The sequence below is a fragment of the Rhinolophus ferrumequinum genome, chromosome 8 (assembly GCF_004115265.2).
Source record: "Rhinolophus ferrumequinum isolate MPI-CBG mRhiFer1 chromosome 8, mRhiFer1_v1.p, whole genome shotgun sequence".
NCBI classification, from domain to species: domain Eukaryota; kingdom Metazoa; phylum Chordata; class Mammalia; order Chiroptera; family Rhinolophidae; genus Rhinolophus; species Rhinolophus ferrumequinum.
This window is the reverse complement of record NC_046291.1, coordinates 82,679,760-82,694,691: the sequence shown is the minus strand read 5'-3', so window position 1 is coordinate 82,694,691 and position 14,932 is coordinate 82,679,760. Positions and strand designations below refer to the sequence as shown.

Genomic DNA, 14,932 nt, shown 5'->3' with positions numbered 1-14,932 from the left:
AAACTTAATGAGTGATCCATGAATTCCAGACTGAGGTGATTTGTATTCATGGAATTGTTTCATTTTAATGAAAAGGCAATTAAATATATTTAACCTTATGATAAACATGTTACCTTAAAAATTAAGTTTAGCTTTGGTATCAGAAGCCATTCACTACATGTAGACAGTGGAAAACTGGCCATTCTTAGCCTGTCAGCACATAGTAAGCTCCTTGTTCTGTGTAGAAGCATATATTATTTTTACTCCATTGTGTTAAGAAGATAGTTTTCCCTATTGTATATTCAGTGAATATAAATATGGAGTGCCCAGTTTTTTGTCTTAGCAGTGTGATAGCTGATGCAGGTTTAGGTTGTTTTTGTTTTGTTCTTTTTTGATGGGGATCATTTTAAAATTTCTAACTTTACCCTTAAGAAGCACACCATTGGGGTGGCTGGTTAGCTCCGTTGGTTAGAGCATGGTGTTAATAACACCAAGGTTGCTAGTTTGATTCCCACATGGGCCACTGTGAGCTGCACCCTCCTTTAAAAAAAAATTTAAAATTAAAGAATAAAGCACAACATTTCAGTTTTTTTAGAGACATACACAATCCAGGGGAGAACAATTTAATAAGAGCTATTTTATATTACCAGTAGAGTTTTAAGAAATGTGGGATAAGGCAATAAAGGGATAGATCTACAGTGATATAGTCGTAGTAGAGGATTTTAACACCTCATTGACACCAATGAACAGATCTTCCAAAGAGAAAATAAACAAGGCAACAGCAGCCTTAAATGACACACTAAACCAAATGGATTTAATTAATGTATTTTTGAACATTTCACCCCAAAGCAGAAGAATATACATTCTTTTCAAGTGCACGTGGAACATTTTCCAAGATAGACCACATGTTAAGCCACAGAACACGTCTCAATAAATTTAAGAAGATTGAAATCATTATCAAGCGTCTCTCTAACCACAATGGTATGAAACTAGAAATCAATTACAGGAAGAAAACGGAAAAACACATAAACACATGGAGGCTAAATAACATGCTACTAAACAGTGAACAGGTGAACAACAAGATCAAGGTAGAAATCAAAAGATACCTGAGACAAATGAAAATGGAAAAAACAACAACCAAAAACCTACAGAACACAATGAAAGCAGGCCTCTCAGGGAAATTGACAGCAATACAGGCTGACCTCAAGAAACAAGAAAAATCTCAAATAAGCAATCTAACCTTGCACTGAAAGAAACTAGAGAAGAGCAACAAACAAAGCCCAAAGTGAGTAGAAGGAAGGAAATAATAAAGATCAGAGGAGAAATAAACAAAATGGAGTCTATAAAAAACAATGCAAAAGATCAGTAAAACCAAGAGCTGGTTCTTTGAAAATAGAAACAAAATTGATAAACCTTCAACTACCCTCATCAAGGAAAAATGACAGGACCCAAATGAATAAAAACAGAAATGAAAGAGGAGACATGACAGCAAACACCACAGAAATACAAAGTATTATAAGAAAATGCTACAAATAGGGCAGCCAGTTAGCTCAGTTGGTTAGAGCGTGGTGCTAATAACACCAAGGTTGCCTGTTTGATACCCACATGGGCCACTGTGAGCTACGCCCTCCTTAAAAGAAAATACTACGAAGAATTATATGCCAACAAATTGGACAGCATGGAAGAAATGAATAAATTCCTAGAAATATACAATCTTCTGAGACTTAGAGAAGAAAAATCAGAAAATCTGAACAGACTGATTACTGCAAACGAAATCGAATCACTAATCAAAGAACTCCCAGCATTGGACTGATGGTTTCACAGGTGAATGTTACCAAACATTCAAAGAAGAATTAACACCTATTCTTCTCAAACTATTCCCAAATAATTCAACAGGAGCGAAGCTCCCAACTTCACTTTACAAGGCCACCATTACCCTGATTCCAAAACCAGACAAAGACATTACCAAAAAAAATTGTAGGCTAATATCCCTGATGAATGTAAGTGCAAAAATCTTCAACAAAATATTAGCAAACTGAATTCAGCAAACAATACATTAGGAAGATCATAAACCATAATGAAGTGGGATTTATCCCTGGGTTGCAGGGTTCAATATCCATAAATCAATTAATGTGATACACCACATAAACAAAATGAATGATAAAAATCATGATCAATAGATGGAGAAAGTATGTTTGACAAAATCCAGCATACATTTATGATAAAAGCTCTCAGCAAAGTGAGAATAGAGGGAATATATCTCAACATAATAGAGACCTTATATGAGACCAACATAATAGAGACCATACCTACAGCTAACATCATACTCAACAGTAAAAAGCTGAAAGCATTTTCCTTAAGATCAGGAACAAGACAAGGATGTCCACTTTCACCACTTTTATTCAAAATAGTATTGGAAGTCCTAGCCACAGCAGACAGGCAAAAGAAAAGCTCTTAACAGGGTTGCCTGTTCAATTCCCACGTGGGTCAGTGAGCTGCACCCTCCACAACTAGATTGAAGACAATGAGCTGCCTCTGAGCTTCCGGAGGGCTGGCCGGATGGCTCAGTTGGTTAGATCGCGAGCTCTCAACAAGGTTGCTAGTTTAATTCCACATGGGAAGGTGGGCTGCGCCCCCTGCAACTAAGATTGAAAAACGGCGACTGGACTTTGAGCTGAGCTGTGCCCTCTACAACTAGAATGAAGGACAAAGACTTGGAGATGATGGGCCCTGGAGTAACACACTGTTCCCCAATATTCCCCAATAAAAAATTTAAAAATAAAAAAGATTCCACTACAAAAAGCTATTAGAACTGATAAATGAATTCAGTAAAGCAGCAGAATACAAAATTAATATTCAGAATTTGTTACATTCTTATATACCAAAAGAGAAATTAAGAAAACAATCCCTTTTACAATTGCACACAAAGAAAAACACCTAGGAATAAATTAAACCAAGAAGGTAAAAGACCTGTACTTAGAAATCTATAAAACACTGAAGAAAGAAATTGAAAATGATACAAATAAATAGAAACATATACCTTGCTCATGGATAGAAAGAATTAACATCCTTAAAATATCCATACTACCCAAAGCAATCTATAGATTCAGTGCAATCCCTATCAAAATTCCCATGGCATTTTTTACAGAACTAGAACAGATACCCCTGAAATTTATATGGGACCGCAGAAGACCCCAAATAGCCACAACAATCTTGAGAAAGAACAAAATTAGAGGTATTACACTACCTGATATCAAACTATACTACAAGACTATAATAATCAAAACAGCATGGTACTTGCATAAAAACAGACACATAGATCAATGGAACAGAATAGATAGCCCAAAAATAAACCCACGCTTATATTGAGATCAATGGAACAGAATAGATAGCCCAAAAATAAACCCACGCTTATATTGTCATTTTATCTATGACAAAAGCAGCAAGAATATGCAGTGGGGTAAAGACAGTCTCTTCAATAAATGGTGTTGGGAAAACTGGACAGATACATGCCAAAAAAAAAAAATGAAACTGAACTACCTTCTGATACCATGTACAAGAATGTACTCAAAATGGATTAAAGACTTAAATGTAAGATCTGAAACCATAAAATTCTTAGAAGAAAACATAGGCAGTAAACTTTCTGACATTGCTTCATAATATTTTTTCTGATATAACTCGTTGGGCAAGGGAAACAAAAGAAATAATAAAACAAGTGGGACTATATCAAACTAAAATCTTTTTGTACAACAAAGGAAACCGTACACAAAAATGATACGATGACCTACTGAATGGGAGAGATACTCACCAAAGATACATCCGATAATGGGTTAGCATCCAAAATTTATGAAGAGCTCATACAACTTAACACCAAAAAAAACAAAGAATCCAATTAAAGAAATGGGCAGAGGACCTGAATAGACATTTCTCCAATGAGGACCTACACATGGCCAGTAGACATATGAAAAGATGCTCAGTGTCACTAAACATCAAGGAAATAGCAAATTAAAATCTCAATGAGATATCACCTCATACCTGTCAGAATGGCTGTCATCAAAATAAATCAACAAACAAGTGTTGGTGATGATGTGGAGAAAAAGGAACCCTCAGACACTGTTGGTGGGATTGCAAATTGGTACAGCAGCTACTATAGAAAACAGTGTGGAGGCTCCTCAAAAAATTCAAAGTAGAACTACCTTATGATACAGCAGTTCCACTTCTGGGTATTTATCCAGAGAAATCCAAAACACTAATTCAAAAAGTTACGTGCACTCCATGTGCACTTCAGCACTATTTACAGTAGCTATGATAAGGAAGCACCCAGAGTGACCATCAATAGACAATTGAATAAAGATGTACATATGTGCAATGGAATATTATTCAGCCATAAAAAGGAATGAAATCTTGCCATTTGCGACAACATGGATGGACCTGGAGGGTATTATGCTAAGTGAAATAAGTCAGACAGTGAAATACAAATACAATATAATCTCACTTGTATGTGGAATCTAAAGAACAAAAAAATCCAAACAGAACCATAGATACAGAGAACAAACTAATGGTTGCCGATGGGAGGGGGCCTGGGGAGCTGGGCAAAAATGGTGAAGGGATTAATAAGTACAATTGGTAGTTACAAAACAGTCACGGGGATGTAAAGTACAGCATAGGGACTATAATCAGTAATATTGTAATAACTGTGTATAGTGCCAGGTGGGTACTAGACTAATCAGGAGGATTACTTTGTAAATTGTATAAATCTAACCACTATGCTGTTCACCTGAAACTGTTGTGAAATAATATTGAATTTCAACTGTAATTGAAAAGTAAACATTAAAAAGCAATAAACAAAAATTATGAGATTAGTACAAGAGCTTCTTAGCAAAAAAATTTTCTTTTAAAGTGGTTGGCATTCTTACCAATAGCTCCACTGTTATTTAAGATCATGTTCCCTCTTTATTTATGCTACTTTTGAACGAAGTACTAATATGAGTCATTTTTCTATTTTCACAGTCTTAAAATCTAGAAGTTTTGGCTAATTCTCATTGCTCTTCTACTGGTAAAATCATCCGTTCTCCACCAGTTCAATGCTTTTCACCCCACATACCATATCCAGCCACTCTTGACTATTCCTTATTCCTCAAATATATTACTCATTTTTCACTTTTTCCAGACTTTTTCTTTTAAGTCCAAGTTCAGATATCACTAGCTGTGAGTATCAGTCAGGATTAATTTCTCTTGTTTTCGTAAGACCCGATTTATTCTGCTTTTCTAATATGGTATTGTGGCTAAGAATGCCTTTATGCCTAATTTCAAAGATCGTGTCCGTGGCTTATTCATCTTTAAGTCACTCACCAGCACATCCTGGCCTCACAGCAGCCTTTTTACTACCCTTTGCAACCAATGACTAGGTGCTAGAGTCAAATGTTTTAGATTTTGTTTTGTTGTCGCATTTTCAAAATGTGCATGATGTTTATGTGGAGATTGTGTGTGTGTGTGTTGGTATTGATATAAATGGAGAGTTGGCTTCATTAAGAAATCTGAAATACTATTGGGAATTCACAGATGCAAATTCCATTGTATAGTGTCCAAGTGACCCCACCTTACTCCACTGTGACATGAAATCTATAGCTATTGAAAACTTTCTGTGTCCGACTTTCTTTTCATAAGAATTTTAGGCAGGAGGCCTCCAACGTGAATCTCTAAAAATTAGTAAATTTAAAGTGAGAACCACATTTGCACATAAATTGCCATTCTTTTTCAAAGTTTCTTTGTGGGTTTTTGTTTTTTCAAAGCAACCTGTAACTTTGTATATATTGTGAATAAACTACAAAAGAAATACAAAAAAACATTTGAAGTTTTTTAGGGGCATGTTACTATTGAAGTCATGGTATTTTAAGTCAGATTATGTTACACAGATTTCTGCCACATGTCCCCATTTTTCTTTTTAATTTCAGTGGACTATAATTCTGATAAGTCCATTGTAAGAAGTTACTTTCCCAGTCTATAAAGAAGTGAGCACAAATTCTAATGTTGCATTGTGTGTGTGTGTGTGTGTGTGTGTGTGTGTGTGTGTGTGGCATTTCCAACACAAGAAAACAGCTTGTATTCACATACCATTTTTCACTCCTGCCCTTTATTTTCCTAAGGGTGGAAATGTGTTAACTATATTTTTTGATAGTGCTCAGAATTTAGGGTATGAATTTGAAATACTTGTCATTAGATAAACTTAAGTTTTTTATTTTAAGAAATTCAAAGGGAGAATGGTCTAAGAAGTAGCATACATTATCAATCACTTTTATTACAGATAATGACAAAAATATACATTTTTTGTACAAAGTTAGATTGGTGTGAAGTCATTTGAAATGTGGTCATAAAGCACGGTTGCCATACAAATAGCATTTTACAAAACACTTCATTATTGAAGTATTCACTAGAACTGCATTATACTTGGTTGTTGCTTAGTTATCAGATATTCTTTGTATTTATGTCTTCAGAGAAGGTTCATGCTAGATTTTATTCAATTATGTCGTCATTGAGCAGAATCATGGAGGCTTCCAGGCAACTACAGTGATGCTGTTGTATACATTCAATACCTGAGATGGAATCTGCCATTTCTGTTGCTTTAGGGATTAGCAAAGGATGCAAGTGAAAACTGATAACTTAAAAGATAGCAAACTACATTCATGATGTTATCAGAGAAATCACTGTCCTTTAGTTGGGAAATTTGCACTGGAAATGCCATAGTTTGGTTCATCTTTGTAGAAACATTTTAAATATCCTGAAGCTAGAAGGTTAGTTGTTTATTTTTATCTGGTTTCTTTCTTTCTTTCTTTTTTTTTTTTTTTTTTAAGATTTGTTGTAGCTTCTAGTAGTTTATATAAGTCTTTAACTAAATGGTTTACCTGAAGGAATCCTCTTAGGATCAGGAAATTTCATATTCACTACTCAAAACTTATTGTGGATTCTTTATTTAAATAACTGATAAATTCACTTGTTAAAAGTGAATCTACATTCTTAACAGACTACTTAAATTACTAACAAGGTCTTCAGCTTAGGGAAGAGTTGTCACTTAGATGTTTGATCTGATTTCTGGCAGATTACTTAATGTGTTTAAGTATCTATTTCTCTAATTACCTTAATACAATGAGGAAATAATCTTAAAAAGTTTACTAAATAATGCCATTTTCCTTGTACCTTTGACACACCCCTAATGTGAGGATTTATATCTTAGTGTTATTTATCTTTTTTTAAACATAAAGACCATTCTATAAAAGTAGTTCCCCCTTCCCCCTTTTTTTGACCTCCAAGAAGTGCCAGTTTTATGGCCATGCAGCCTCTGCAGTTTCACAGGGTCCCATGCTTGGTGTAATATTCCCAACTCTAAATTCTCAATAATTTTTTAACAAGGGGCCGTACATTTTCCTTTTGCACTCGGCCCCACAAATTTTGTAGCCAGTCCTGGTCTCCAGAAACTAGTTGTCATAATAGATTGTAATACATAGTGAATAGTAATTCTCTATCTGTGACCTGATAAATTTGCTCACCTGCAAAGGAAGTCTTTGTACACAAATCTTATTTGAATGTGTTATGTGGGAGAAAAAAATGTAGCTGACTTGGGTTGCCTACATAGTACACCTTTTAAATGTTAGCTCTCATCAGAGGGACATTTTGAGATTTGCTGTTTAAACAAAATTCTGTCATTTTAGAACACAAAAGTACTTGCTTAAAATACAGAAACATCCTATTAGATGAAATAAATTCAAAGCACAGTTTAACTCATTGTGCCATTACAGGTTATCAAGTTATGCCCAACCAGCAACAAAACTACCAAGGAATAGTTGGAGTTCAGCAGCCCCCGAGTCAGAACCTCATTGGTGGCCAACCCAACGGCATTGGAAGTCAGATTCAAGGAGTCGTCATCCCCTATCCTTCAGTGCCATCATATCAGGTACGTGTCACTCTCATCTACTTTGGGTAGAAGTGATTTTGAATAAAGATGCCACAGTGCATTTTCTCTCTTCTCTGTTTAATATAGGGACAATGCTGTATGATATATAACTTATAGTCTTAAGAATTTTGTTAGTCGTAGCAGCTTTGTTTATCCTTATTTTATTGCTTTTTCATTCAGTTCATTAATTTTTTAGGAAAAGTAACTGAACTACATTGATATTGGTAGGTAAATTTTGTCTGCCATTGTCTGTTTCCAGCTATATAAGTATGTAAACAAGTGCCTATTCTGTAAGTCAGCTCCTTAGAAAGTCTCTTGAGGAGTGTGCAATAGGAAGGAAAATAGAGATGGAGGGAGGTATTTGAAACAGTGAGCTAGAGTACAGACTATAAATCCTTGTCTATAGTATAGAGAAGATTGTGCAGTTTCCCATGCTGAAACTGATTCTTTTCCCACCTTAATTCCCCAAAAAGAATGACATATCATATATTAAAAATGGCATGGATTTTAATTTATACTTACAAAGTAGAAATACCTATTGTTCCATAAATAAGTCAGATTTTTTTTTTTTTAGAATAATATGGCACGTTTTCAGAAATTTGTTTTACTTTCCTTCATCTTTTTGGAATAACTTGCAAGTAGGTTTATTTTATTAGTCTTGTAGTTTTCCATAATTGAGTGTAATGTTAAGAAATCCAAAGGCCATTTTCATTCATCTCAACAAGGTAAAAACCATCTAATTGGGAAGATGAATGTACATGTATTTCATCTAAACATATGTAAACAAATTGGTTATAGTATTCAGACCGGTAACTGAAGGAATCATGAAATGCAGCCATGAACAGATTAGAGACTTAGTACAGAAGTTTTCTGGGAAGCTATAAACCTTTAACTAGCTCTTAAAAGAAAATTACTTGCATAAATTGCTTAAGAAAACATTCTGCGAATGGAGAAGTAGATGAGCAAAGGTGCTAGCATATTCCGTTTAATTCCAAAAAATTAAAATGTAAGAATGTGGAATTATCAAGGACTGTTGAGCACTAAGCGTATGTCTAGTTTTGAAGCCTCTTCATTACAGAAAGCAACGGGACAAAAAGAAAAGATATACCATGAAACTAGATAAAACCAGAAATAATCTCAGGATGTCATACTGCCTCAGTAGGTAAACTGAAATGTATTGAGTTGCATACTCAAACCAGTAACTTTCTTTGCAACAATTGAGCCAAATTGAAAGTAATAGATTACTGTGTATTTTGGAAAGACTAGTTACATTTCAGAAACATGTTGTATAGATAAGAATGAGAAGTTAATCATTAACCTAGAAATCACAGAGCCCAGGTATAGAGAAAAGTGAAGTAGTAAAGAAGTGAGATTCTGGGGCATAGGGCCCATTAGGTTCATATCCTGACTTCCCTACTTCCTAGCTGTACAACCTTGGGCCAGTTCTTAACCTCAGTTATTTCCCCATCTATACAACAAGGATGATAAAAGTATCTTCTTAGAGTTGTTAGGAAGACTTGATATAATAATACACCTAACGTGTTTAGAACAGAACCTAAACATGATAGTAAGTACTCGGTAATATTAACTTTCACTGTCATCACTATTACTAATACTACCATTGAGACTACTGTTACTAAATCATCATCATCATCAGAAACTTTTATATTGGCTTTATTTACCAAAGTCACTCTAGTCCAACGGTAATGTTGTGGCACATTTGTACATGAAGAACCCATTATGCCTATGTCATTTCTATTTTAGAAACCAGAGCACCAAAATACAGAATTACAGAATCCATTTTGTTCATGTGGTCTCTATGTAGATAATACAGAAAACAAAGAATTGAAAGATCCACTGTTCACCGAATGCCTACTGTGCTAGAACCTGTAAATGGAAATTATAATAGAGATCATACCTGCCCTGCAGTGGAGTTGGCATCCCATTTTTTTCAGATAAGGAACTGTGGGACCTCACAATAGTTGTCATTTGTCCGATGACACATAGATAGTGAAGTGATGAAGCTGATCTCACATCCAAATACCTTATGCTGCAAAGCTCACACTCTTTCCAATCCAGTGTCTCAGTGGTACTCTGCCTGAGTTTTACTTAGCATGTCATGTGGTCATCCTTATTTGGAAACAGTTTCTTTTTTAAAATAGCTTTTACTTAGGGACATAAGAATCTTTTTTCTTATAATGTAACGCATCTACCCTAGTGTACAATTGATAAATGCTAGCCAAAAACAGTAGCTGGCTGTAAAGAACATAGAAATAAAGTGGTAGTGCCGTGGCCACCTTATCAGGACAGGCTTTGGGCACTTTTAGGTTATTCCTAACTGTTCATACTTGGAAAGTTTATGAAGGCTGGAGACATTGACATTTGCAAGGTTTTCAAGCACTTTTTCCCCCTCTAAATTGTCTTTCAAATTTTAGGTTTCACTGCCTCAAGGTTCTCAAGGAATTACCCATCAGACTTATCAACAGCCTGTTATTTTCCCTAATCAATCTAATCAAGGATCTATGCCCACCACAGGAATGCCAGTTTACTATAGTGTCATTCCACCCGGCCAACAAAATAGTCTAAGGTGAGTATGATTAAGAAACCTAATCCTATAGCTTCTCAGTGTTTATCAGGATTATGGTCTGTTGCTAATTTTAAATTTGCCTATGGGGCATTACCTAAGCTCATTCTCTAATGTAGAATAGAAAAACTATGGTGCTATCTATTTTTTTAATATTTCTTTTAACAAAATCAGTATAAGCTAAATATTCCATATGTAAACTAAAGAAGAGTCAAATTTTCTCTTCAAATTAGGCCAGTCTCCTTTCACTTACCCACGTGGAACAAAATAGTTGGCCATAGATCTTGGAGATTTAAGCGTTTGTTAATATTTAAGATTTCTGTGGGAGTTTGGGGAGAATGTATTTCCTTTATTTAACCTCAGGAGCAAAATACCTTGCTGAACTTTTTCAGGCTCTGGGGAGCTCATTTTTCATCAGTAAGAGGAGAGACGTAAATAAGAAAAGTAAATGATAATAACTGTTTTAAAGCAAGTCATGAAGTATTCCATTAGCTAATTCAGTTTGAAAAAGCAGAAGCTTCTCTGATAAACCTAATGTGTTAAAAATACTAATCTTCCTTTGAATTGGGTGTCTTTAGTTTGTTATTCAGAATGTACGTATTACAGTCCTTCATTTATTCTCATGATATCCTTGTAAGGTTGCCAGAAGGGCCTTGCTGCTCTTTTTAAGAAGGGATCCTTAGTTATAATGGCTGATAAGAGGTTGTCACCCAGTTATGGTTGCAGTTGGTATTTAGGGTTGAAGAGGAGATTGACATACTTGCTTCATTGAATCTGCTAGGAAATGGAGCCCTGGCTCTCATTTTATTTATTGTCAGAAACACATACGCATACACCAGAGGAACTCATGTGACTCTGTGGCTGCCACAGATCAAGGAAGCCTAGGCTTTTTAAATAGCCAGTTGGTTGTGAGTCTCACCGTAGCTTTGGAGTTTTGTGTTGTAACGAGCCCCAGCTCTTTTGAAATAAAGCTGCTACACCATGAAAATAGAAATGTATACTGTGTTAAATTTCCCATTCGTTGTGAGAGTTTAAGTTCTATACTTTTTAGTCTGAGCCTCTTTTTCGAATTTATGTTAAGTTTGGGGATCTATAATATCAATTCAGATTCTGAGTTGTCAATCAGAGGCAGAATTCTGTGCTAAAACAGGTTAAGTGGATATTGTGAAAGGTGCTGAATTATCTGCTTTTTAAGCCAAAGTGTAACCTTTCATTTATTTGAGAGAAAATTATCAAAGTAATCATTCCTTTGTAGGGCAGAGGCTGAGAGACATAGGTATGACTTAATACAGTGACTCATTTAAGACCAACAGACACCTGTTTTTATAAGTTATTTCTATAGGCCTGCATGCTGGGTAGGAGGGCTTTCAAGAAGGAAGGAGATCAAACCTGTAAGATCCTGTTACACAGGATCTTAGACTTTAAAACTTAACCGTGTTTGTTATTTTTATCAATCCCTTGAAACAAGAAAGATCTTGTCTCCTCGACTTCTGAGGGAGCTAGCCCTGAGAGTGAGTATGGAGGTGAGAGAGCACAATTCTGGATCCCCCTCTACTTTCAGCCTTATTTTAAGCATGATGGCAGAATCCAAAAGCTGTCAAGGAGGTGGTGATGGCTATACTTTGGAATAACTCATACAAACTTTTAGTCCCTGGGCCTGCTTTTGCAAGGAAAATAAAAATTTAGAGACCTAGCCTTGGCCTAAGGAATAGCTTGAAACACAGCAGTTAAAAGTGAGATTCCCCAACAGCTTCCAACTGGAATCTTAAGGAAGTCTTTAAAATTACTCTCAGTTTAGAACTGTGACCTTGATGAGGCAGATAAATTTGAGACAAGCTAGCTGTAAATTGACAGTGGTGATGGTTGCCATATAACAAACTAGCATTGATTTCTTCCTCCCATAGATTACCAATGTGAGAAATAGAATGTGTTGCATAAACAGCAGGAATGTGTATCCTGTCATCTTTTAGACTAGTTATTTGGTAGGAATTCAAGTCACATACAGAATTAATTAACGACCCTTTTGGGTGAAAAACATTTATTAACTAATGACCTTTTTGAAACTATAACAGCATTCTTTACAGAAAATTTTATTCTGAGCAGTATTTAATATAAACAAATTGCCATAATATTTCAGATTTCCAACTTAAAGATCAACTGTTGGCATTTATTATTAATCAGATCATTGAATTACCATCTGAGGGCTAATATATACAGACTATTCCTTCATAAAGCTAGATTTGCGAGCTTGTATACATTATATTTTATCTTACATGTTCCAGAATATTTACATGCAGAGCAGAGGGTTGTCTGAATACTCAAATACCTACAACAGGCCTGGCCCAGAGTAGAAGCTTGGTAAATCTGTACTGAATAAACACAGTTCTTTTTGTTTGTTTGTTTTTAAGAATTTTATTAAAATATAGCTAACATACAATATTATATTAGTTTCAGATGTACACCATAGTTATTCAACATTTATATACCTAAAGACGTGATCACCATGATAAATCCAGCAACCACCTGACACTGTACCATGCTATCACAATATTATTGATTATATTCCCTATGCTGTATATTACATCCCCATGACTTATTTGTTTTATACCTGAAAACTTGAACTTCTTATTCCCCTTCACTTTTTCCCCACTTTTTTTCTTTTTAATTACAGTTGACATTCAGTGTTATTGTATATTAATTTCAGGTGTACAGCAGAGGGTTTAGACATTTATATAATCTGAAGTGATCCCTCTGACTAGTCTATTACCCACCTAGCACTATACATGGTTATTACCATGTTATTGACTATATTCCCTATGCTTTACTTTACATCCCTGTGACTACTTTATAACTACCAATTTGTACTTCTTAATGCATTCACTTTTTTTACCGTCTCCAACCCCCCCTTCCATCTATCACCCCAATAAATCTAGTTAACCATCTGACACCATACATAGTCGTTACAGTATTATTGACTATATTCCTTATTCTATACCCTACATCCCAATGACTACTTGTAACAACCAGTTTGTACTTCTTAATCCATTCCCCTATTTCACTCAACCCCCAAACCCCCACCCATCTGGTACCATCAAAATGTTCTCTGTATCTATGAGTTTGTTTCTGTTTTGTTTGTTTTGTTCTTTAAATTCCACATATAAGCACAATTACATTGTATCTGTCTTTGTCTGACATCACTCAGCACAGTACCCTCTAGGTCCGTCTATGCCACCAAAGATGCCAAAAACCCAGTCTTACGTGGCCAAGCAATATTCCATTGTACATATGTTCCCTCTCCTCTTTATCCATTGGTCCGTCAATGGACACCTAGGCTGCGTCCACATCTTGGCTACTGTAAACAATGCTGCAATGAATATAGATATGCGCATGTCCCTTTGAAGTAGCATTTTGGGTTTCTTTGGATAAATGCACAGAAGTGGGATTACTGGGTCCTTTGTCTCTTGTTATAGCCTTTGTTTTAAAGTATATTTTGTCTGGTATACGTATTGGTACCTCAGCTTTTTTTGTTGTTTTCATTTCCATTTTCATGAAATATCATTTTTCCATCCCTTTCAGTCTGTGTGTGTCTTTCAATCTGAAGTGAGTCTCTTGTAGGCAGCATGTGTAAGGATCTTGTTTTCTTATTCCTTCAACCACCCTGTCTTTTGATTGAAACATTTAATCCATTTACATTGTAAGTAATTGTTGATAGATATGTAGTTATTGCCATTTTATTCATATTTTTGGGTTTTTTGTTTGTTTGGTTTTTTTGTCTTAAAGAAGTTCTTCTAAGATTCCTTGGAATTCTGTTTTGGTGGTGATGAACACCTTTAGCTTTTTCTTCTCTGGGAAGCTCTTTATCTGTCCTTTGGTTCTAAATGATAGCCTTGTTGGGTAGAGTAATCTTGGTTGTAGGACCTTGCTTTTCATTGCTTTGAATATTTCCTGCCAATTTTTCCTGGCCTGGAAAGTTTCTATTGAGAAGTCAGCTGATAGTCTTATGGGAGCTCCGTTGTAGGTAACTTAACTGCTTGTCTCTTGCTGCCTCTAAAATTCTTTCTTTGTTTTTAACCTTTAGCATTTAATTATGATGTATCTTGGTGTGGGTCTCTTTGGGTCCTTCTTGTCTGTGCTTCCTGGGCTTGTATGCCTATTTCCTTAGCCAGGTTAGGAAAGTTTTCTGTGATTATTTCTTCAAATAGGTTTTCAATTACTTGCTCTCTCTCTTCTGGTATGTCTCTGATGCTAATGTTGGTACGCTTGATGTTGTCCCAGAGGCCCCTTAAACTGTCCTCAGTTTTTTTGGATTCTTTTTTCTTTTTGTTGTTCTGATTGGGTGTTATCTGCAACTTGATCTTCTAAGTCGCTAATTCAGTCCTCAGTTTAATCTAATCTGTTGTTGGTTTCCTCTAATGTTTCCT

At 35.4% G+C, this 14,932-nt stretch overlaps 1 protein-coding gene across 15 annotated transcripts in view; it reads left to right on the top strand.

Moving 5' to 3' along the window:
• Nucleotides 1–14,932, top strand: part of R3HDM1 (R3H domain containing 1) — a 169,811-nt gene that overhangs the window by 120,287 nt on the left and 34,592 nt on the right. For all 15 annotated transcript variants that reach the window (XM_033112141.1, XM_033112151.1, XM_033112147.1 and 12 more), the window contains 2 exons: nucleotides 7,773–7,927; nucleotides 10,363–10,514. In XM_033112141.1, coding sequence (XP_032968032.1) covers nucleotides 7,773–7,927; nucleotides 10,363–10,514 — 307 coding nt within the window. The remainder of the gene's footprint in view (nucleotides 1–7,772; nucleotides 7,928–10,362; nucleotides 10,515–14,932) is intronic.